The sequence below is a fragment of the Oncorhynchus nerka genome, linkage group LG21 (genome assembly GCF_034236695.1).
Source record: "Oncorhynchus nerka isolate Pitt River linkage group LG21, Oner_Uvic_2.0, whole genome shotgun sequence".
NCBI lineage: Eukaryota > Metazoa > Chordata > Actinopteri > Salmoniformes > Salmonidae > Oncorhynchus > Oncorhynchus nerka.
This window is the reverse complement of record NC_088416.1, coordinates 14,726,638-14,751,499: the sequence shown is the minus strand read 5'-3', so window position 1 is coordinate 14,751,499 and position 24,862 is coordinate 14,726,638. Positions and strand designations below refer to the sequence as shown.

At 41.6% G+C, this 24,862-nt stretch overlaps 1 protein-coding gene across 1 annotated transcript; it reads right to left on the bottom strand.

Annotated features, from left to right (window-relative positions):
• Nucleotides 1-244: 244 nt before the first annotated feature.
• Nucleotides 245-14,912, bottom strand: LOC135563557 (zinc finger protein 501-like). The gene is made up of 2 exons (XM_065006351.1): nucleotides 14,341-14,912; nucleotides 245-3,845 (listed from the first exon to the last, which is right to left on the bottom strand). Exons 1-2 carry the CDS (start codon nucleotides 14,684-14,686, stop codon nucleotides 2,791-2,793), a joined length of 1,401 nt encoding a protein of 466 aa, XP_064862423.1. The 5' UTR covers nucleotides 14,687-14,912; the 3' UTR covers nucleotides 245-2,790.
• Between the last annotated feature and the right edge of the window lie 9,950 nt (nucleotides 14,913-24,862).

Here is a 24,862-nt window from a genome sequence, read left to right as displayed (position 1 = left end):
GAACATGACATAAGCAGAGCTGTGGGAGACCACCTCAAGCCCCTGGTAGAGCCGGGGGTGGTGTTTACCACTTCACCACACCTTCAACAGACGTGAAAAGTGAGATTGATCTGGTTGATCCATTTGTTTGTTTCAGTTTTCAGTAGTTGAATCCTTTGACATATTGTTGATTTCAACATTTTTCATCTTCAACAAATGCACTGAATTTATACTGTTTTTCATACTAAGATGGCGCAAGAGTCTGTTGATTGGTTGGTCATTTATTTTGCAATATGTTCAAACCAAACCAGCGCATTTCAGACATGGATGCAACGCAATGCACTTCACAGAAAAAATACAAATAAAAACATACACAGCAAACAGAAGAATAACAACTGAAAGACGAATTAACATTTCAAGGAAATGCCTTTGATGAACAAGAACTGGATGCTACAACCCAAAATATAAGCTTGGTTTTACTACATTGTTGTTACGTTTCCCAGCAAGAAAACCAGAAATGTCACTTAAACAGAAGAGGGAACTAACCAAGAGTCAATGACAACAACCACAACTAAACAGGTGGGTTTTAGGAGGGGTTCTAAATGACACTATGGGGGTGTCCACTGGAAGTTGACTAGTAACAACTGGGACCTAAAAGACACCCACTATGAGACGCACTAAATCTGCCCAAGAAGAGGGAAACAAAAGAAAAACCAACAACAAACTTAGTTTGTTTTCAATATATCAACAAATGAACTGGGTTGGTTGAACAGTGATACTAAACATACATACCAGCACTATTTTGACAGAGGAAGATATGCGTTTATACTGTTTTTCATACTAAGATTAACCAAGATATGTGTTGCTTTTGCACATATTTATTCATTGGTTTAGCAAGAGTCTGTTGATTGGTTGGTCATTGGGTTCATTTGTTTTGCAATATGTTCAAATCAAGCTTTATTTATACAGTACATTTCAGACATGATAACACAATGGCTTCACAGGAAAAAATAAATAAATATTTAGTACACAAACATAAGCAGATAAAAAACATAAGAATAACCACTGAAAGACTAATGAGCATTGAAAGGAAATGCCATTGATTAAAATATTAATAGGATGCAACATCCCACCCAAAATATAAGCTGTTTTTTAGGAGAGGCTCTAAAAGACACCCACCATGAGACCCACTAAATCTGCCCAAGAAGAGGCAAACAAAAGAAAAACCCACACCAAATTAAAGACAGGAAGCAAACCAAAAAAGTGGAGCAACTAAATGTGTTGACATTCCACATCTATCAAGACAACTGGAGCACTGGGCTAGACACTCTTAAATAGAACCTGGACCAGCTCAGGTGAAACACCTTCCCACCAACGAGATGGACAAGCCAGCACAGGTGTAACACATACTGACACCAATCGGTTCTCCCTACATGCTAACAAGCTAGTCCAACCTCAAAACATAAATGGAAAAACCAAAGCCTGTAAAACCTTCCTCCTTAAGACAAATACATCTTATATTTTTGTTGGACAAGTTTGCTGACCACTAACAGAAAACAATTTCACATTATAATCAACTACAATATCAACAATTACAAATAGGGGAACGATCCCAAACAAAACTCATCTCCAATACGAAAAACATGTGGTCAAAATAAATTGTGATCCATGGCAACACACTGGCTAAACGCAAAACACACATCTTTTTGACTGCCCATCCTTGAGAAAATCAGCAACCAAGTTGTCCTTACCATGGACATGTCTGATTTCAAGAGGAAACTCCTGCAATATCCGTAGTAACTTTCCACCTCACTGCAGAGCGGGGGTTCTCTCTTTTTTCAGGGTTCACTAGATAGGTATGTTGTTGGATCGGGGCCCAGTCCCCAATGTCATGCTCTAGTACATTTGGGTTGACACATCTGAGAATGAACCCTGATATTCTAAAAGCAGGGAAACAATGTCAATATAATTGTAGCAAAAATTGTCAGTTGGTCATATAAATAATTATGAATACTAAATGTTACATGAAATATTTGGTTGCATAGTCTTATTTTCAACGGCTTTTCAATTACATTTTGCTACGTGGGATAGCCCAATATCAAAACACAGTTTTAATGTGTCCAAATCAATAACCAATATGCAGAAACAGTTTGGGATTAATTGAAAACCTAAACATAAAATGTTCTATGTACACAAACATCTGCTACAACAATCATATTTCTTGTATTTGTTTAAACAAGCAGCTTTTAAAATGCACAAGCACCAAAAATGCTGTTGTTTTGACAAGTAGCAATAAATCACTGATATCGATTAGGGGGGAAATTATGTGCGGTTGAAACTGACACAACAAAAAAAACTAATGGAAATGGGAGATATATTTTACCTCACTGGATAGAGGACAACCTGCAGAAGACAGTCAGCTACATTTTGGAGTGATGCATTTAAATTTAGGGGTCGCTAAACAAGGGAATGCAACACTTATTTGTCATCACTCATCGATATCATGCTAAAATCATTTGTGCGAGAGGAGAGAGATGAGGTTGCACGTCCTGTTAAAACTAACAGCTCAAAAACCACACGGACTCTGATTTTTCCCCTGAGGCTAATATCCATATCATTATGAAATCAATTCATAAAGGGGGGGGAAACGTTTAGGCTTCTACATTGTGACATCATTAAAATACTCCTACTACAATGTTAAAACTTTCTACATTGTGACATTAATTCATTGAAATCATGAAACAACTCCTTCATGTATGTATTTTCTAATATTTGATCAGAGATCTTTTAACAGATTATCTCTGGTCACAGCTATGATATTTTTCTCCTGTGTGTTCTCTGGTGTACTGTCAGATGGCCAGATGTAGTAAAACTCCTCCCACATTGACCACAGCTATAAGGTTTCTCTCCTGTGTGTTTTCTCTGGTGTACTGTCAGATAGCTAGATGTAGTAAAACTCCTCCCACATTGACCACAGCTATAAGGTTTCTCTCCTGTGTGTTTTCTCTGGTGTACTGTCAGATAGCTAGATGTAGTAAAACTCCTCCCACATTGACCACAGCTATAAGGTTTCTCTCCTGTGTGTTTCCTCTGGTGTACTGTCAGAGAGCTAGATGTCGTAAAACTCCTCCCACATTGACCACAGCTATAAGGTTTCTCTCCTGTGTGTGTTCTCTGGTGTTGAGTCAGAGTGCCAGAGAAAGTAAATCTCTTCCCACATTGATCACAGCTATAACGTTTCTCTCCTGTGTGTGTTCTCTGGTGTACTGTCAGATAGCTAGATGAAGGAAAACTGCTCCCACATTGATCACAGCTATAAGGTTTCTCTCCTGTGTGTGTTCTCTGGTGCACTGTCAGCTCTCCAGATTGACCAAAACTCTTCCCACATTGACCACAGCTATAAGGTTTCTCTCCTGTGTGTGTTCTCTGGTGTACTGTCAGAGAGCTAGATGTTGTAAAACTCCTCCCACATTGACCACAGCTATAAGGCTTCTCTCCTGTGTGTGTTCTCTTGTGTCGAGTCAGATTGTTAGCTTGAACAAAACTCTGCCCACATTGATCACAGCTATAAGGTTTCTCTCCTGTGTGTGTTCTCTGGTGTACTGTCAGAGAGCCAGATTGAGGAAAACTCTTCCCACATTGACCACAGCTATAAGGTTTCTCTCCTGTGTGTGTTCTCTGATGAATTTTAATGCCCGATGAGGTGAATCTCTTCCCACAGTCAGAGCAGAAGTGAGTTCTCTTCCCTGTGGATCTCTGCAGATGTTTCTTGAGGTGTTTTGATCTGGAGAGATTCTTCTCTGCCTCTTCAGCATCATGAGGTTGTTGAGGATCCCCAGAGGATCCACAATAGTCCCCACTCTCTCCTGTGTGAACAACAAAGTCAGATGATTAAAGGCCCACAACAGCGGAAAACCACTGTAAAAGAAAGTTGAGGCCAACAAAGTAGCCAATGATGTTGTAAAACAATTGATGTCTGTAACGAATGTAAAAATTATTTGACAATCCTCTTTAAATGAGCAAGAATAGTCATATTTGCCTTGTTTTCACATTAGTAGTAACATTGATGATTGTAGACTAGAAGTAAGTTATTCATTTTGTTGAAACTCTAAACAGTGTGCCAGACGACTTTTGGTTTCCAATATAGACCCCTTTCTGTGTTTAATAAAATTGCAGCGCAAGGGCGATGCGCACACAATTTGGTTGCAGAAACTCCTCCCTGCTAATGAGGAAACCGATAGTTATGGATGTAGGGTATCTGGTAATGAGGAAGCCAAAAGTTATGGATGTAGTATATCTCTCTGGAGCAAAAATGGTGAGCAAAGATTATAGTTTTTCACAATGTATTCTGAATGTGAATGGGGGAAAACTCAGGGGACTAACCATTTCCAGGTTGCCTATGAGTACATTTCACACTAGTTTGGATTATAATTGTAAGGCTCGTTTGAATGTTCTGTTTAATATAATGTTTGCTATAGTATTAAGAATTGTGTGTATTTATGAAGAACCGTGTTAATGACAGTATACATTTGGGTGTTGCTAATAAAATTAAGATTTTATTTTGTATTTCACCTTTATTTAACCAGGTAGGCCAGTCGTAAATGAGAACTGTTTCTCATTTACAACTGCGACCTGGCCAAGATAAAGAAAAGCAGTGTGCCAAAAAAACAACAGTTACATACACGTGGGATAAACAAACATACAGTCAATAACACAATAGAAAGTGCATATACAGTGTGTGCAAATGGAGTAAGGAGGTAAGGCAATAAATAGACCATAGTAGCAAAGTAATTACAATTTAACAAATTAACACTGGAGTGATGGATGTGCAGATGATGATGTGCAAGTAGAAATACTGGTGTGCAAAAGAGCAAAAAAAGTAAATAAAACATGGGGATGAGGTAGGCAGTTGGATGGGCTGTTTAGAGATGGGCTGTGTGCAGCTGCAGCGATCGGTAAGCTGCTCAGATACCCAATGCTTAAAGTTAGTATGGGAGATATGTCTCCAACTTCAGCGATTTTTGCAATTCGTTCCAGTCATTGGCAGCAGAGAACTGGAAGGAAAGGCGGCTAAACGAGGTGTTGGCTTTGGGGATGACCAATGAGATATACCTGCTGGAGCGCGTGCTATGGGTGGGTGTTGCTAGGGTGACCAGTGAGCCGAGTTAAGCCAGCCTATTAAAGACTTTTAGATGACCTGGAGACAATTGGTTTGTCAACGAATATGTCGCAGGGGCCAGGCGACGAGAGCATACAGGTCGCAGTGGTGGGTGGTATATGGGGCATTGGTGACAAAACGGATGGCACTGTGATAGCAAACTGGATGCAGTCTAAGTAGAGTGTTGGAGGCTATTTTATAAATGACATCGCCGAAGTCAAGGATCGGTAGGATAGTCAGTTTTACGAGGTTGTTAGGCAGCGTAAGTGAAGGAGGCTTTGTTGCGAAACAGGAAGCCGATTCTAGATTTAATTTTGGATTGGAGATGCTTAATATGAGTCTGGAAGGAGAGTTAATAGTCTAACCAGACACCTAGGTATTTGTAGTTGTCCACATATTCTATGTCAGAACCGTCCAGAGTAGTGATGCTAGTTGGGCGGGCGGGTGCGGGCAGCGATCGGTTGAAGAGCATGCATTTAGTTTTAGTAGCGTTTAAGAGCAGTTGGAGGCCACCGAAGGAGTGTTGTATGGCATTGAAGCTCGTTTGGATGTTTGTTAACCTCTCTGAGCACGGAACCCGGTAGCGGGCTGAAATTCCACAACATACGGTGATCGCTACATAAATAGTCATTAAAATTATGCAGAGTTTTAATTTGTCAGAATTATCTATTGATCAGGTTATGAAATGTCATGACAAAGACATTTTAGTTTCCATGTTTCACCTGAAATATTAAATGATTTATAGTCCTAGGTCTATGTTGTTGTTAGGTGAAGTTATGGGTCCTACAGTAGGTCTATGTTATTGTTAGGTGAAGTTATGGGTCTTACAGTAGGTCTGTGTTGTTGCTAGGTGAAGTTATGGGTCCTACAGTAGGTCTATGTTGTTGTTAGGGAAGTTGTGTCCTACAGTAGGTCTATGTTGTTGTTAGGTGAAGTTGTGTCTCCTACACTACTGCCCCACCAAGTAAAAAGGCAGTAACTGCTAATTTGTTCAAAAATGAGTTAGTTATCTTTGCTGCATTAACCTCTTTGCACACGGAACCCGCTATCGGGCTGAAATTCCACAACATAAACCGCTACATAAATAGTCATATTAAACATTCATGAAAATACAAGTGTCACACATGTATCGAAAGCCTAGAATCTTGCTAATCCAACTGCGTTGTCAGATTTAAAAAATAATTTACTGCGAAAGAATACGATGTGATTATCTGAGCATAGAGCCCCATAAAAAACAACTATTTCAACCAGCACAGGCGTAACATAATCACAAACTGCATTAAAATAAATGGTTTACCTTTGACGATCTTCATCTGTTTGCAATTCCAATGCTCATTGTTACACAATGAATGATCTTTTGTTTGATAAAATCCGTTTTTATAGCCTAACACGAAACATTTTCTGAACCGCTTGTGTCGTGAATTCCGTCTCATTCCATTTTCGACGACACATTCCAGGTAAATAACCCACACAGAACGTGACTTTTCCAGTCATGTTTGGTTTCACTGCAATCAACTGGTTTGTTTGTAACACAATCAAACCTGATGGGTCATTTCGCGGGACGTTTTGACTGAAAGAAACCGATTTGAAGACAACAAGTCATGACATCATTGTGCACCAATGATTTGCCCGCTGTTTCGTTGATTGACTGTATTTTAACCCAATGACCACTGATCGTCTTGAAATCTAGCTGGGTAGATAGCCAATGAGCTGAGGTAAACGGCAATAGGTCATGTTTATGTGTTGCAAGACCAACCCATGTAGTAAGCTCCAGCGTAAAGAGAGTAATTCGCTATTGAGAGTAATTCGCATACCGGAAGGAGAAACGCATATTACGCACAGCATTGTTTGGTAAACACACAGATTCAGCTGTTTATATATCAATCAGTATGGCGACTAAGTCAAGGAAAGCTAAAACTAAGTCTAGATATACAGATGTACACACAATTTTAGAATAAATTGATTGGGAAAGTGAGACAGAGATTGTTGTAGGATGCTTCATTTAGCGATTGTGGAGGAATATTTTTTGAACGGGAGAGGACATCGTTTTGGACTGGTAAGTTCGTATCATGCGAATGCCCTTGTTTGAAATTAATAATATAACATATTATTTGTGATTTCTTTTTAATTTAAGAAGCAATATATAAACATGTAATGTCATGAAATGTGAGATGCGTGTCTGCCGCCCCACCCCAACCCACATGAAATAGCCTATTTGAGGCTGTTGAGGGGAGGGCAGGCCCACAACAATGGCCAAAGTGAAATGGAGACAGTAGATACAGCTGGTCTGTTGTAATATAATAAAGACAGTAGATCTAGCTGGTCTGTCATAATATAATAGAGACAGTAGATCTAGCAGGTCATAATAATATATTCAACCTTATGTTCCCTGTACCCTGTATATATATATATATGTTTATTATACCTGTTGATACAGGGCTCATATGTGAAACTATTCTAACTGAACATTTTCTTTCAGTGACAGACTCCGAATGGCAGCCCCCAGTGCCAAGGTTTCCATCCCCCACTGAAGCTGGTTCATGCAGCTCCTGCCAGAAGTGGTGTTCATCTGCCCAAATGTATTTCTGCAGGCATGGATGTGCCTCAGGGCCAAAAGGGCACAGCATGGAGGCGTCGCTGTGTTCTTTTTAAAATTAAGTCCCCCATCACCTGCACCACATGCTTGGTGACCCTCTGCTTTACAGCAGAAAGAGACTGCTATGGCACCTGGCATCAGCAGCACAATATTGTGTAGAGCTTTGGCAAAGTGGTTGGGGTTATATCCTTCCTGTTTGGCCCTGTCCGGGGATCTCATCCGATGGGGCCACAGTGTCTCCTGACCCCTCCTGTCTCAGCTTCCAGTATTTATGCTGCAGTAGTTTGTGTAGGGGGGCTAGGGTCAGTTTGTTATATCTGGAGTACTTCTGTCTTATCCGGTGTCCTGTGTGAATTTAAGTATGCTCTCTCTAATTCTCTTTCTCTCTCTCGGAGGACCTGAGCCCTAGGACCATGCGCCAGGATTACCTGGCATGATGACTCCTTGCTGTCCCCAGTCCACCTGGCCTTGCTGCTGTTCCAGTTTCAACTGTTCTGCCTGCGGCTATGGAAACCTAAACTGTTCGTATTTACTCTTGAGGTGCTGTCCTGTTGCATCCTCTACAACTACTGTGATTATTATTATTTGACCCTGCTGGTCATCTATGAACGTTTGAAAATCTCGGCCATGTTCTGTTATAATCTCCACCCGGCACAGCCAGAAGAGGACTGGCCACCCCTCATAGCCTGGTTCCTCTCTAGGTTTCTTCCTATGTTTTGGCCTTTCTAGGGAGTTTTTCCTAGCCACCGTGCTTCTACACCTGCATTGCTTGCTGTTTGGGGTTTTAGGCTGGGTTTCTGTACAGCACTTTGAGATATCCGCTGATGTACGAAGGGCTATATAAATAAATTTGATTTGATTTGATAGGAGGACTGAGGGTCTTCCAAATATTGAAAGTGTGTAAATAGTTACCCATGTTATTTTGTAAATGTATATATTTTTTTTTTGTTTTGTTTTTTTGGGGGGGTATTAGAATACCATTCTGGTATTTTGTATATAGTTATTTGTTTCAAAATGTATACCTTCACCGATTTGGCCACTTGGGTACATTTGGGCTACTTGTGTGGGACACCTGGGTGACTTCATGATAAATGTCATGTAAGCACACTCATTTTGAAAGTTATCATTCTGAAACTTTACACAAGTACTGTTATGTTTTTCACTGAAATTGTCCCCATCATCCTATCTGAATGTTTGTTTTATCTTGTTAATTTGAAAGATGATACAAAAATAAAAAAGTATGTTTTTTTTCATTGTTTTATCTAAACCAGATCTATTGTGTTATATTGTCCTACATTCAAATTACATTTACACAAACTTCAGAGTGTTCTTTCAAATGGTACCAAGAACATGCATATCCTTGGTTCTGTGCCTGAGCTACAGGCTGTTAGATTTGGGTATGTCTTCAGGCGGAAATTGACAAAAGTAGGGGGTAGCTCTAAGAGGTTATTAACCCAGTGTTCCTAGGCCGTCATTGAAAATAAAAATGCGTTCTTAACTGACTTGCCTAGTAAATAAAGGTAAAATAAAAAAATAAAAATATATACAGAGAAGAGAGTCGGCCCGAGAATTGAACCCTGTGGTAGCCCCATAGAGACTGCCAGAGGTCCGGACAACAGGCCAGGTCGATGAAGACGGCTGCACAGTACTGTCATTTATCGATGGCGGATATGATAACATTTAGTACCTTGAGCATGGCTGAGGTGCACCCATGACCAGCTCGGAAACTGGATTGCACAGCGGAGAAGGTACGGTTGGATTCGAAATGATCAGTGATCTGTTTATTAACTTGGCTTTCGAAGACTTTAGAAAGGCAGGACAGGATGGATATAGGTCTGTAACAGTTTGGGTCTAGTGTGTCACCCCCCCTTTGAAGAGGGGGATGACCGCGGAAGCTTTCCAATCTTAAGGAATCTCGGACGATACAAAAGAGAGGTTAAACCGTCTAGTAATAGGGGTGGCAACAATGGCGGCTGATAATTTTTGAAAGAGAGGGTCACGATCTTCTAGCCCAGCTGATTTGTACGGGTCCAGGTTTTGCAGCTCTTTCAGAACATCAGCTATCTGTATTTTGGTGAAAGAGAAGCTGGGGAGGCTTGGGCAAGTAGCTGCGGGGGGTGCGGAGCTGTTGGCCGGGGTTGGGGTAGCCAGGAGGAAAGCCTGGCCAGCCGTAGAGAAATGCTTCTTGAAATTCTTGATTATCGTGGATTTAATCGGTGGTGACAGTGTTTCCTAGCCTCAGTGCAGCGGGCAGCTGGGAGGAGGTGCTCTTCTTACATTTACATTTAAGTGATTTAGCAGACGCTCTTATCCAGAGCGACTTACAAATTGGTGCTTTCACCTTATGACATCCAGTGGAACAGCCACTTTACAAGAGTGCATCTAAGTCTTTTAAGGGGGGAGAAGGATTACTTTATCCTATCCTAGGTATTCCTTAAAGAGGTGGGGTTTCAGGTGTCTCCGGAAGGTGGTGATTGACTCCGCTGTCCTGGCGTCGTGAGGGAGTTTGTTCCACCATTGGGGGGCCAGAGCAGCGAACAGTTTTGACTGGGCTGAGCGGGAACTGGACTTCCTCAGTGGTAGGGAGGCGAGCAGGCCAGAGGTGGATGAACGCAGTGCCCTTGTTTGGGTGTAGGGCCTGATCAGAGCCTGGAGGTACTGAGGTGCCGTTCCCCTCACAGCTCCGTAGGCAAGCACCATGGTCTTGTAGCGGATGCGAGCTTCAACTGGAAGCCAGTGGAGAGAGCGGAGGAGCGGGGTGACGTGAGAGAACTTGGGAAGGTTGAACACCGGACGGGCTGCGGCGTTCTGGATGAGTTGTAGGGGTTTAATGGCACAGGCAGGGAGCCCAGCCAACAGCGAGTTGCAGTAATCCAGACGGGAGATGACAAGTGTGAGGCAGGGTCGTACTCTGCGGATGTTGTAGAGCATGAACCTACAGGAACGGGCCACCGCCTTGATGTTAGTTGAGAATGACAGGGTGTTGTCCAGGATCACGCCAAGGTTCTTAGCGCTCTGGGAGGAGGACACGATGGAGTTGTCAACCGTGATGGCGAGATCATGGAACGGGCAGTCCTTCCCCGGGAGGAAGAGCAGCTCCGTCTTGCCGAGGTTCAGCTTGAGGTGGTGATCCGTCATCCACACTGATATGTCTGCCAGACATGCAGAGATGCGATTCGCCACCTGGTCATCAGAGGGGGGGAAAGGAGAAGATTAATTGTGTGTCGTCTGCATAGCAATGATAGGAGAGACCATGTGAGGTTATGACAGAGCCAAGTGACTTGGTGTATAGCGAGAATAGGAGAGGGCCTAGAACAGAGCCCTGGGGGACACCAGTGGTGAGAGCGCGTGGTGAGGAGACAGATTCTCGCCACGCCACCTGGTAGGAGCGACCTGTCAGGTAGGACACAATCCAAGCATGGGCCGCGCCGGAGATGCCCAACTCGGAGAGGGTGGAGAGGAGGATCTGATGGTTCACAGTATCGAAGGCAGCCGATAGGTCTAGAAGGATGACTTCTCCATGGACTTTACAGTGTCCCAAAACTTTTTGGAGTTAGAGCTACAGGATGCAAATTTCTGTTTGAAAAAGCTAGCCTTTTGCTTTCCAAACTGACTGTGTGTAATGGACCCTGACTTCACAGAAAAATTGCATATTGCGGGGACTATTTGATACTAGTGCAGTACGTCACAGGATGTTTTTGTGCTGGTCGAGGGCAGTCAGGTCTGGAGTGAACCAAGGGCTATATCTGTTCTTAGTTCTACATTTTTTGAACGGGACATGCTTATTTAAGATGGTGAGGAAATTACTTTAAAATTACTTTTAAATAACAACCAGACATCCTCTAATAATGGGATGAGGTCAGTATCCTTCCAGGATACCCGGGCCAGGTAGATTAGAAAGGCCTGCTCGCAGAAGTGTTTTATGGAGCGTTTGACAGTGATGAGGGGTGGTCGTTCGACTGCAAACCCATAACAGATCCAGGCAATGATCGCTGAGATCCTGATTGAAAACAGCAGAGGTGTATTTGGAGGGCAAGTTGGTCAGGATAATATCTATAAGGGTGCAAATGTTTACGGATTTAGGGTTGTACCTGGTGGGTTCCTTGATAATTTGTGTGAGATTGAGGGCATCTAGCTTGGATTGTAGGACGGCCGGGGTGTTAAGCATATCCCAGTTTAGGTCACCTAACAGAATGAACTCTGAAGATAGATGGGGGGGGGGCAATCAATTCACATATGGTGTCCAGGGCACAGCTGGGGGGCGGTCTATAACAGGCGGCAACAGTGAGAGACTCATTTCTGGAGAGATTCATTTTTAAATTAGAAGCTTGAATTGTTTGGTCATTGACCTGGAAAGAATGACAGAACTTTGCAGGCCATCTCTGCAGTAGATTGCAACTCCTCCCCATTTGGCAGTTCTATCTTGACAGAAAATGTTGTAGTTGGGGATGGAAATATCAGAATTTTTGGTGGCCTTCCAAAGGCAGGATTCCAATGCAGAACGCCACAGGATGAGCGTTTGAGGTAAAAGGTGATGCCCATAGCATACCCATGATGTTGTACAACAATTGACATCTGTTAAATTATTTGACAATTAAGACAGTCAAGTGAGCAACAATCACACTTTGTCTTATTTTCACATTAGTAGTAACATCGATGATTGTAGACTAGAAATAAGTTAAAGTTGTTGAAAGCCTAAACAGTGTGCCAGACGACTTTTGGTTTGCTGAAATTGCGGCACGAGGGCGATGCTCACACAATCTGGTTGCAGAAAATCCTCCATGCTGATGAGGAAACCGCTAGTTATGGTTGTAGTATATCTGCCTGGAGCAAAAATGGTGAGCAAAGATTTTAGTTTTTAACAATCTATTCTGAATATTACAGCTCACTATCAGCGCAAGATCAGGAGTGCTACTCAAGAAAACTCACATTAAGCTCTATGTCTATTCACTAATTCACCACAGTGGGGAAAACTCAGGGGGGTTCTCATGGGCTGACAACAAAAATAGCCCCCATTTACAGGTTGCTTATGACTGCACTTCACAGTACTTTTAGATTATAATTGTAAGGATCGCTTGAATCTTCTGTTTGTGTTACTGTCGAAAATCAACTGCTTTATACTTAAAAAACACTTCAATCAGTAAAATGCTCTGGCTTTAACATCAGACTGACAATGAGGTTGTACACTAAGTGTATGTCAAATTGGCCCATAAATGCACCTAACAACAACATAGACCGAGGACTATAAATCATTTAGTATTTCAGGTGAAACATGGAAACTAAAATGTCTTTGTCATGACATGTCATAACCTGATCACCAGATAATTTTGTGAATAATCCCACTAGGCTACTCTGTAATGTGTTGTCATTCTAAATGTCCTGAATAAAGGAAAATAGCTCTGTGTGTTAAACAATAGCCTATCCATCAAGGAACAGTTCTCTACACATTATGAGCAAAGTATCAGACTAACGAGACAAACAGACTAACGAGAACCTACTGTAAATCAAGCAGACAATAACTCAATATAAACACCAATTTGTTAGGGATGTTGGATCCAAAGTGGAGCACGGCATAACTGTCTTTACCAGAGTAATGAAGTACTTTGGTTGTTGTTGCATGTTGTGATGTTTGTCATTTGACTGTCCAAAAAATTGTCCGACAGCAAGATCCATTATTTAAGATCATCATATGACAAGCTTAACGTTGACAATAACTACTTTTCCCTGGAACAGTAGTTATTGTCAACGTTAAGCTTGTCATATGATGAACTTAAACGGCCCATGACCTGACCCCACAAGATGCGTCAGTTTTATCAATGTATTCATTGTCTTTCATTTGAAACACTCCTGTCAATGTTGAGTAAGGATGCACACCTGATTACACATATAGAAGTAGGACTAGTCTACCTGGCCTGCACACAAATGTAGGCCTATAAATGTGCCCATTTGGGGATGTCTGATAGTATTTCTGATTGTCTTAACACTGCACCTCTAATGAGTTCTGGAGTTTCTCAAAGTATTTTTTTCTTCTTCAAATCAAACAGCAAGTAAACAAAGTCTTAATGAAATCCACTCGGCACGATAGTGGTTACATTTCTCTAGCCCCCATCCCTCAGCTGTTTACCAAACCAAGTCTCTGGGCAGCCATTTTGTTTCTGTTTAAAACCTAGGTTGTCCCTTTAAAAAAGCCACATAAATCAATCAACCAACATACAGTTGAAACAATAACAAAGCTGTAATGCCACCACTGTTTTGCTATTAAGAGAAATGGAGAAATGTAACTCCTCTCAAATTCATAGACAGACCTATGGATGCAACGACTTAACATCCATGATATCAACATTACAGTTTTAACCATGTTGAGGCTATACAGTGTTGGTTTACATTGTTTCTAAACATTGAAGTAAAAAAAAAGCTTATTTGGGGTTCTAATGGCGTACAACAGTTGAACTAAGCTCATGTGTTATATTCTTCTAGAATCAATGGCTATAAATAAATAATTTAAAAGTCACAATATGGATGTAGCAATTGCAGATTTCCCCTTTAACACCAAACATCAGTTCAACAACTGCAGAGTTTGTGCCTCTGTTTTTAAGACAGTACTTACTAGTGTTAATCAGGGAACGTTCATCGTTAGAACCATTGGATGCCTTAAGATGCCTTTGGGAAACCGGGCCCAGATATCCCGTTTCATCCTCTTCTTCCCCCTCCTTTTTCGATGTGACAATCATCTCCCCCTCTTTCACTTCAACAACTGCATCCTCCTCTTCTTTTACTCTGAACAAGTATTCCTCTTCTTTTACTCTGAACACGTCTTCCTCTTCTTTCACTGAAACGTCTTTCTCTTCTTTCACGGTAACGGCCTCACCCTCTACTTGTTTTTGTATTGTAACATCCTTCTCTTCCTCCTCCTCTTTCACTTTTTTATCAGGAGAGTAGCTAAGTGACCTCATGGTCGGAGATGTTAGCTAGCTAGGCTAATGCTAACTTAACCAGCCCGCTAGCTGACTAATAACACAGTAAATATGAAATTAAATCGGATAACTAACTAGAGGGGGGAAATGGGTTTAAAACACAGTGGCTAATATACACTAAAGCGTCTAAAGAGCTTTATTGGTTCGGCTATTATGTCGAGGCAAGCTACCGAGGTGACGGACAAACTGTTGCTGCGGTTGAAAGAAGCGTTCCGTCCACTAGAATATACGTCACACCAGCAGCATTGCCTTAAAGTCGCAGACCGCAATCTGCTGACTGGAGTGGGTAACGCAGTTGAGTAAAAACGTATATTGAAAATGTTCAGACAAGTTCAATGTAGGAAGCATGAGTTTTTGGTCCCGGGGATAGAAATGTAAAAAGTTGACATTACATCATAAAATCCACCTTTAACATCGTACATTTATGTTTTAGTAACTACTGTTGTTGGTTTGGTGTCAAGTAAGCCTCACTTTATATTGTAATGAAACAGGCAGGGAGCAGGTCTCGAACCCTCGACCTTCGAGTCCGAGGTCCGGCGCGCTATCGACTGTGCCGCAAAAGCTTAGACGCTGGAGTCGATTTCCGCGCTTATAAACCCGATATGTTATTTGCCGAATCTCAGTTTTCCATGTGGGTTTTATGCTAAAGTTCCCTCTTTCAAGTTGTTAGTTAACTGGAAAATCGAATAAAATCAAATGTTATTGGTCACCTACACATGTTTAGCAAATGTTACAGTGCAGTAATATAAGTTCTGACAGTGCAGTAATATCTAACAAGTAATCTAACAATTCCCCAACAACTACCTAATACACACAAATCTAAAGGGGTGAATGAGAATATGTACATAGAAGTATATGGATGAGCCATGGCCTTGGCAGTGGCGGACTGGCCGGGAGAACCAGGATATTTCCCGGTGGCCTGAGGGTAGTTTTGGCCTGAGGGTCGTTTGGGCCTGAGGTTCATTTGGGCCTGAGGGTCGTTTTGGCCTGAGGATCGTTTTGGCCAGCTGTGAAAAAGTCAACTTGACCAGCGATAATATAGCAAGCAGGAATGAGTTGATGGAAATCCAGGATTCAGGCGCGACTCTCACTCTCTCGCTGCAGTGTCCCTGCGCAGAAATTACATCACTCAGGTCTCTCCACGACGCACCATAGCACCGTCAACATGCTTCTCTACCGATAACATTTTAGACAAATCACACTGCGAAATGGACGTTCAGAAATAGAAAGATGGAGCAGAGAGGAAGAGAATATAAAAAGAGAAAAGCCCTTGCCACAGACGCAGCTAAATGCTGCAAAATAAGCGACATGTTCGCCAGTAAGGGACCAGGTCAGTCAAAAACACATACACTGATACACACACACACGACACCCAGCATGGCTAGGTAAGCAGCCTAGCTAATAATAGTGACACAACGGCCGGTAGGCCAAACAGTTTGCACGTCTTACGTCTTCGTGGAGGAATTATATCACAGCAATGAGTGCAAGATAACGATCAGAATATGACATTGAAGGCAATATGTTTAAACTAATAGCAAACCTAGACTATGGACTTGCCAGGACTCGGTCATGACTCATGCCACATAAGCTGGAGAAAGTACACATCCACTGTACAGCGAAACAGACTACTGTAACGCAATCATGATACATCCATGAACGTAACACAGTAGCCTGTGTGACACAGCACAGGAAATGACAAAGATCATTAGCACCATTAGTACCAGCATTACAAGGTGCAGAAGGAAGCAGCAGCAGCACTAGAGCTTCAGGTGCTCCTACAGAACTGGAGATGGTGGTCAGTTCAGAGTCTGACTCAGAGCAGGAACCTTCAGGTACAACTTAAGAGCACAAACCTAAACATATAGGCTATGATTTTAGATTAATATGAGCTTTATTTATGAGATTATCAGTGGGACTGTAATCGGGGGGCATACAATCGATGACTGCACATGTAATACAAGTTTAAATGTAGGTTATTTACAATATTAATCTCATTCTTGTCACGCCTGCTCCCGCTCTTCCTCCCCAACTTTGCACACTCAAGCCACTTTCAGTACGCACACCTGCCTGTCCCCGTCATGCACATCAGCGCTCCTGTTACCTGGCTCTGTTCCCTGCTTCGGGATTGTTTGTCATATGGCCTTGTTTATCCATGTGCTGACACTGTTCCTGTCGTGTTCTTTGTCCGTTCCAGAATAAATGTTTGACCCCCGTACCTGCTTCTCCTGTCCGTCATCGGTTCTTACAATTCTGCAGAGCAACTAGATGTGCAGAGTTAGAGAGAGAGGGGATCAGAGCCCAGTATAAGGAAAATAGAAAGGGACATTGAAAGCAATGAAAATCCATTTGATTATTTTGCCTGTCCCCGGTCCAAGGATTTTTACTTATTTTTTCAGTATCACCCAAAACAAACCCCTCAAAGAGTCATTTCCAATGTACTCCACTCCAAAGATGGCACAAACAGAAAATTACTGACATACTTTTAAGTAACTCCCCCCTTGTTCTGCTCAGTATGTCTTGTCATTTGCAAAACCTTCAGCCAGTGATAGTGCATTTGTCAAAGGAGGCATGCAGGTCTGGAAACATGCCCATCAGAGAGTACAGGAACATGAGAGAACCAAGACCCATAGAGAAAGTGCAGAAGCCTTTTTCCTCAGAGCCAGCAAAGCAGACATCCGTACCCTTCTGAGTGACCAGGTCAGAATGAGGAGTCAGGTCATGGAACGTGTGAATGATGTCTTTAAAGTTCTTGGTAAATGTGGGCTCAGCTACAGAGGACACAGACACGAAGCTGCATATAACTTGGCCGTCAATCATGACACGTTTCTTGAGCTTATATTGTTGCTAAGCAAATATGATGTCTGCCTACAAGAGCGTGTTGTTGGAGCATTGAGAAGAACAAGAAGGAGATGGGAAGTAAAGGAAGCGGGTCCTTGGTAACTATGACGTCCAAAACAACAGCAAATAAAGTAATTGACGTCATCAGAATGTTGATTCAGCAGACAATTGCTGTTGAAGTGAGAAAGGCAGGGATGTTCTCAATAGGAATGGACACAACACAGGATTTAACATCCAAAGACCAGTGTGCAGTAGTTCTGCGATATGTCACTGATGTTGTCCACGAGAGATTCATTGCCGTCATTGACTGTGAATCATCGATTGGACAGTACTTTGTGGACCTGGTGAAACAGACCATTGAGAAGATGGACATAGATATCAAACAGTGTGTTGGTAATGCAACAGACGGAGCAGCGAATATTCAGGGACAATACAGGGGCTTCTCTGCGTCACTCACAGGAGAGTCTCCTAACCAAGTACACATATGTATCAGGGCACAAGGCGAGAACCAGATGCAGACACAGGAGGCAGATGGTTGGAGTCTTAGATGTTTATTGATCCAAAAAGGGAGTAGGCAAGAGAATGTTCAGGAAACACAGGGATAAATACACTGGGGCAAGCGACACCTGGGGGTGCGGAGACAATCACAAGGACAGGTGAAACAGGGTGTGACAATATGGTGTCAGTCACATGTCCTCAACCTTGTGCTAACTGACACCACTGGGGTTGTTGTGGAAAGTGAATCCCTTTTCTCACTACTGAATGACATTGCAGTGTTCGTTCAAAGATTCCAACAAGTGCATGAAGCTATGGGAGGAAACCAGTGAGGACAGGAGACACAGACTGTTTGATGTAATTGTTGAAACACGCTAGTGGGCCAAAGACGAGGCCTTGAGGAAAGTATTTGGAAGCTTTGCGAAGCCTGACCGTGCACTTTACATGGATGTGGCCATCACTATGGAAAGACTTGAACAGGATGTGGTCATAAAACCTATCATCCGAAGCAAGGTACAAGGATGCTTTCCTAAAGAATGAAACCATACTTACAGCTGAGGTTTTTCTCAGGATTTTTTGAGCAGAAGTCCCCCATCTCTTTAAATTCTTGTAAACAAGTGGCATGGATATCGTAACAGCACATCACTTGGTGACGGGAACGTAGGATAACCTGAGAAAGTGTGCTGGAGACTTTGAGGGTGTGAAGATGGCATTCTGGAGGAGCAGCAGGGCTGTGATGCAGAAGCTCAGACTGCTCTCCCAGAGAAGAGAACAACAACAGAAAAAAAGAAGAGAAAACCAGGTGAGTTGGCAGAAGACGAACCCATTGCTAATGCAGACATGGGCTACAAAATCAAGATCCACAATGTGGTACTGGACACTGTTGTTGAAAGTATTCACCGCCGATATGCAGCAAATGCAGTGCTGTGTGTAGATGTCTCCTGCATGAATCCCAATCCATTTCCTGAGATCAGAGAAAAGAGCCTTCCAAAGACAGCCATGAAGGAGCTCAGAAAATGCTTACTGTTATTTGATGAACATGCCACTATTGAGGCATTGCAGGCTGAACTGATCAGCACAACAGGAGGAAAGACTGAAACAGTCAGCATTGGAGGAGTACAACACAACCGCTAGTGATGAATCAAGGGAAGGCTTTGAGGATCCTGATGAAAAGGGTGGAGTTGGTGAGTAGAATTTGTTCCACATGTAAAAACTGTCCGATATGCTGCTATCTTCTCCTGTCTCAGTACAATCTGCTCACGGATGCGTATCACATCATTGATTTGGGCTACAAGTTCCTCCTCACCCTATCCCTCACTCAGGTGGCTTGTGAGAGGACAGTCTCCACCATGAAATTCGTGAAGAACCGCATAAGAACAGAGCAGGAGATCCTTATGGGACTTGACAAAGATGATATCATTGACAAGATGTCAGAGAGCAGTGAGTTACCGCGCCGCCTACTGGTTTACTAGTGGTAATTACTTCCTGGTTACACTGAAGTAGCTATGCTATGACTCTTCCTCAACAGGCTGACATGGGGGAAAGAACATTTGCTGTGAGTTAAAGCTTTTGTACAGAGGCATGTTTTTGGGACTTCCGTATAATACTTGCAGTTATGTAGCCTATGTTCAATTTCATTGACTCCGTGTATAGATGTGTTTATTGTTGTGCTGTTTGCTTTATGGACACCAGTGAGGAAACATTGTAATCTACATTTTTCTGTAGAGGATTTTTGTACTACATTGTTGTAGCTTATGTTCAAGTTCAGTGTGTGAAGTTCTATCCATTTATTAAAGTGTTCAGTGGGTCTCAGTACAGTATATACATGTGTTATGAGTAATGTAATATATGTAAACATGCTTAAAGAGGCATTATTAAAAGTGGCATTGTTTAAAGTAACTAGTGATTTATTAAAGTGTCCAGTGATGTGCGTCTGGAGAGCCTTGCGGTTGAGGGCGTTGCAGTTGTGTCTGTGATATATGTATATATATATATACATAGAGAGAGGTTTTGTAGAGGAGTGCTTTTTCGACTTTTGTATTATACTTATTTACATTGTTGTAGCTTATGTTTAAGTTCGGTGAATGTGTGTGAAGGTTTTTGATACTTTTGATATGCTTGATGCTGGAAAATAAAGATAATCATTTGAGCTAACTCTTTATATTTCATTCTCTTTTTAAAAACTGTAGGCTAATAGTTTTGTGTGTCTAACCTTGTTCATTTGTATGTGCTATGATTGGTGTATTCCTAGTGAGTTTTTGAGGGTGCACCCATAGCCATAGCATACCTTGAAAACTCAGTGTTCAGAGAGGCTACTTGAAGGTCAGTCCTAATTGTTTGTATTTTGTCATGTGAATAACTTTCTAACCAAATGAACATAGTGGATAAATGTATAACTAGTTTGGTACCCGTTACATCAACAAATAGGGTTAGCCCACAAATGTAGCGGTCTGGTGGTTTGCGTGAACATGGTGGCCTGGGATGGAGCCAAATTCCCGGCCTGAATAATTGTTTCAGTCCGCCCCTGCCGAGCGGCATAGGCAAGGTGCAGATGATGGTATAAAATGCAGTATATACACGTGATATGAGTAATGTAAGATATGTAAACATTATTAAAGTGGCATTATATAAAGTGGCATTGTTTAAAGTGACTAGTGATCCATTTATTGAAGTGTCCAGTGATTGGGTCTGGAGAGCCTTGTGGTTGAGGGCGGTGCAGTTGCCGTACACAGGCCGTGATACAGCCCGACAGGATGCTCTCGGTTGTGCATCTGTAAATGTTTGTCAGGGTTTTGGGTGACAGGACAATTTCTTCAGCCTCCTGAAGTTGAAGAGGCACTGTTTCGCATTCTTCACCACGCTGTCTGTGTGGGTGGATCATTTCAGTTTGTCCGTGATGTGTAGCCGAGGAACTTAAAACTTTCTCCACTGCTGTTCCTTCGATGTGGATAGGGGAGGTGCTCCCTCTGGTGTTTCCGGAAATCCACGATCATCTCCTTTGTTTTGTTGACTTTGAGTAAGAGGTTGTTTTCCTGACACCACACTGCATCTTCTTTAGGAGTGCTATTTTTATCCGGTCGACTACTGATCGTTCATCCACACTGTATCTCGTCATTGCAGGTAATTTATGACAAATGTAAAAACTATATGTTTGAACACCAGCCAGTTTCTTAGCCCGGTTTTGTTAGTTTAGGTGTGTTATATATTATATCGAGTAATTTTGCAGGTTAATTTGATATATTTTGAATACTAAAATGGATGTTAGTTTATTCTGATGTAGTAAATATGAGACACATGGAAACAATGTATTCATATTATTATAGTCAATTAAGAATTATTAGGAATTGTTAAATCCACTATATGATCACAATAACTTTGACAGACATTTTGATCGTTTTTTGTTAGTATATTTTAGGGCAGATTTATGGACAATTGCTGTGGGTGTGCTATTTATATCCCGTCACTACTGATCATTCATCCAGACTGTGTGTGTCCCATCATTGCAGCTTTGGAAATAAATGAAATATCCATTCATTGCTCCTTCCTGTGTTGACTCACTGACTTGAGGGACCAGGAAGGTCACACTTTCTCGATATCTAGGAAGGTATATAGATATCACTAGCTCCATATCTAGGAAGGTATATAGATATCACTAGCTCGATATCTAGGAAGATATATAGATATCACTAGCTCGATATCTAGGAAGGTATATAGATATCACTAGCTCAATATCTAGGAAGGTATATAGATATCACTAGCTCGATATATAGGAAGGTATATAGATATCACTAACTCAATATCTAGGAAGGTATATAGATATCACTAGCTCCATATCTAGGAAGGTATATAGATATCACTAGCTCGATATATAGGAAGGTATATAGATATCACTAACTCGATATCTAGGAAGGTATATAGATATCACTAGCTCCATATCTAGGAAGGTATATAGATATCACTAGCTCCATATCTAGGAATGTATATAGATATCAATAGCTCCATATCTAGTAAGGTATATAGATATCACTAGCTCCATATCTAGGAAGGTATATAGATATTACGAGCTCCATATCTGGCTCAAGCTTGCAAACGTTTAAATTTTATTTTATTTTATTTATTTATTTATTGAATATTCTAAACATACAATATACTTGCAGTGAAGCCGCTCAACAACTACATCACACCAGTCACCCAACAGACTCCCATTCAGAGCGACACACAGAAGCATTCAGGGTCAATGCCCTGCTCACCGATCTACCACCAGGCCAAAAAACGTGAACCCAAACCCTCCAAGATCCCCAATAAAGTCCCTCAATCATTTGAGACCCCTCCCACAGTCCCCCCTCAGGAAGAAAAATGAAATATACAATTCATTCCATTCCCCAACCCCAAGAACCCCCCAATGTACCAACAACCAAGAGAATGAACGAAAGAGAAAAAAGGAAAAGACAGAAGAAAACAGCAAACAACAATATAAAAAAATAATCAAACAAAATAATACATTTAAAACAAAAGGACATCAAGGAACTAAAATCATAACAGCAATGCCAACTGTATATGTTTGTGTGCATGTCTGGCACTATTACATGTATGTGTGTGTTCTTGAATGTGTTTATCTGAGTGAATGTGTGTATATGCATGTGTACCAACACCTGCACAGCATCAGCCTCAGGCAAACCGGCAGTAGTTGTAGAAACACTGCCACTTAGTGTCATTCAAATGTACTTTTTATTATGTTTTTTTTTTTTTTTTTTTTTTTTTTTTTTTTGACTTTTATCTTTTGACCATCATTATATCTCCTATCATCTAGCTATCATGAGGTAGTCACCTGGAATGCATTTCAATTTACAGGTGTGCCTTGTTAAATGTTAATTTGCTGAATTTCTTTCTTTCTTAATGCATTTGAGCCAATCAGTTGTGTTGTGACAAGGTAGGGGTGGTATACAGAAGATAGCCCTATTTGCTGAAAGACCAAGTCTATATTATGTCAAGAGCAGCTCAAATAAGCAAAAAGAAATGACAGTCCATCATTACTTTAACACATGAAGGTCAGTCAATGCGGAAACTTTCAAGAACTTTGAAAGATTCTTCAAGTGCAGTCGCAAAAACCGTCAATCGCTATGATGAAGCTGGCTCTCATGAGGATTGCCACAGGAAAGGAAGACCCCGAGTTACCTCTGCTGCAGAAAAAAAGTTCATTAGAGTTAACTGTGAAGACAACACAACTATGCCAATGAGATGGTTTGGGATGAATCGGAACGGAAGGAAATGCGGGCAACAAGTGCTCAGCATATGTGGGCACTTCTTCAAGACTGTTGGAAAAGCATTCCAGGTGAAGCTGGTTGAGAGAATGCAAAGAGTATGCAAAGATGGCATCACGGCAAAGGGTGGCTATTTTGAAGAATTTCAAATATAAAATATATTTGGATTTGTTTAACACTTTTTTGGTTACTACATGAATCCATATGAGTTATTTCATAGTTGTGTTGTCTTCACTATTATTCTACAGCGTAGACAATAGTTAAAATAAAGAAAAAACATTGAATTTGTAGGTGTGTCCAAACAATTGACCGGTACTGTGTATGCATTGTGGAGGAGAACTGATCCTAGATCTGTACAAAGACATAACATCTATAGCAGGAACAACTGTCTTTGTGAGAGAGCATATACAACGAACTGATCCTAGATCTGTGTGAAGGCATAACATCTACAGCAGGAAGAACTGGCTGTGTTAGAGAGCATAAAAACGAACTGATCCTAGATCTGTGTGAAGACATAACATCTACAGCAGGAACAATTGTCGATGATAGAGAGCATATAAAACGAACTGATCCTAGATCTGTACAAAGACATAACATCTACAGCAGGAACAACTGTCTGTGTTAAAAAGGCCCAGCTGGATTGAATTGAACTATTTAAAATGACATATTTGAATGTCAAATGATTTGTTCTGTTTGTCAGTACAAGACAGGGTCTGTAGAGGCTTGGCCTATTAGTGATAGATCTGGGGGAGAATTTGACATGTTTAAAAAAAAAAAAATTCACCTTTATTTAACCAGGTAGGCTAGTTGAGAACAAGTTCTCATTTGCAACTGCGACCTGGCCAAGATAAAGCATAGCAGTGTGAACAGACAACACAGAGTTACACATGGAGTAAACAATTAACAAGTCAATAACACGGTAGAAAAAAGGGGAGTCTATATACAATGTGTGCAAAAGGCATGAGGAGGTAGGTGAATAATTACAATATTGCAGATTAACACTGGAGTGATAAATGATCAGATGATCATGTACAGGTAGAGATATTGGTGTGCAAAAGAGCAGAAAAGTAAATAAATAAAAACTGTGGGGATGAGGTAGGTGAAAATGGGTGGGCTGTTTACCAATAGATTATGTACAGCTGCAGCGATCGGTTAGCTGCTCAGATAGCAGATGTTTGAAGTTGGTGAGGGAGATAAAAGTCTCCAACTTCAGCGATTTTTGCAATTCGTTCCAGTCACAGGCAGCAGAGTACTGGAACGAAAGGCGGCCGAATGAGGTGTTGGCTTTAGGGATGATCAGTGAGATACACCTGCTGGAGCGCGTGCTATGGATGGGTGTTGCCATCGTGACCAGTGAACTGAGATAAGGCGGAGCTTTACCTAGCATGGCCTTGTAGATGACCTGGAGCCAGTGGGTCTGGCGACGAATATGTAGCGAGGGCCAGCCGACTAGAGCATACAAGTCGCAGTGGTGGGTAGTATAAGGTGCTTTAGTGACAAAACGGATGGCACTGTGATAAACTGCATCCAGTTTGCTGAGTAGAGTGTTGGAAGCAATTTT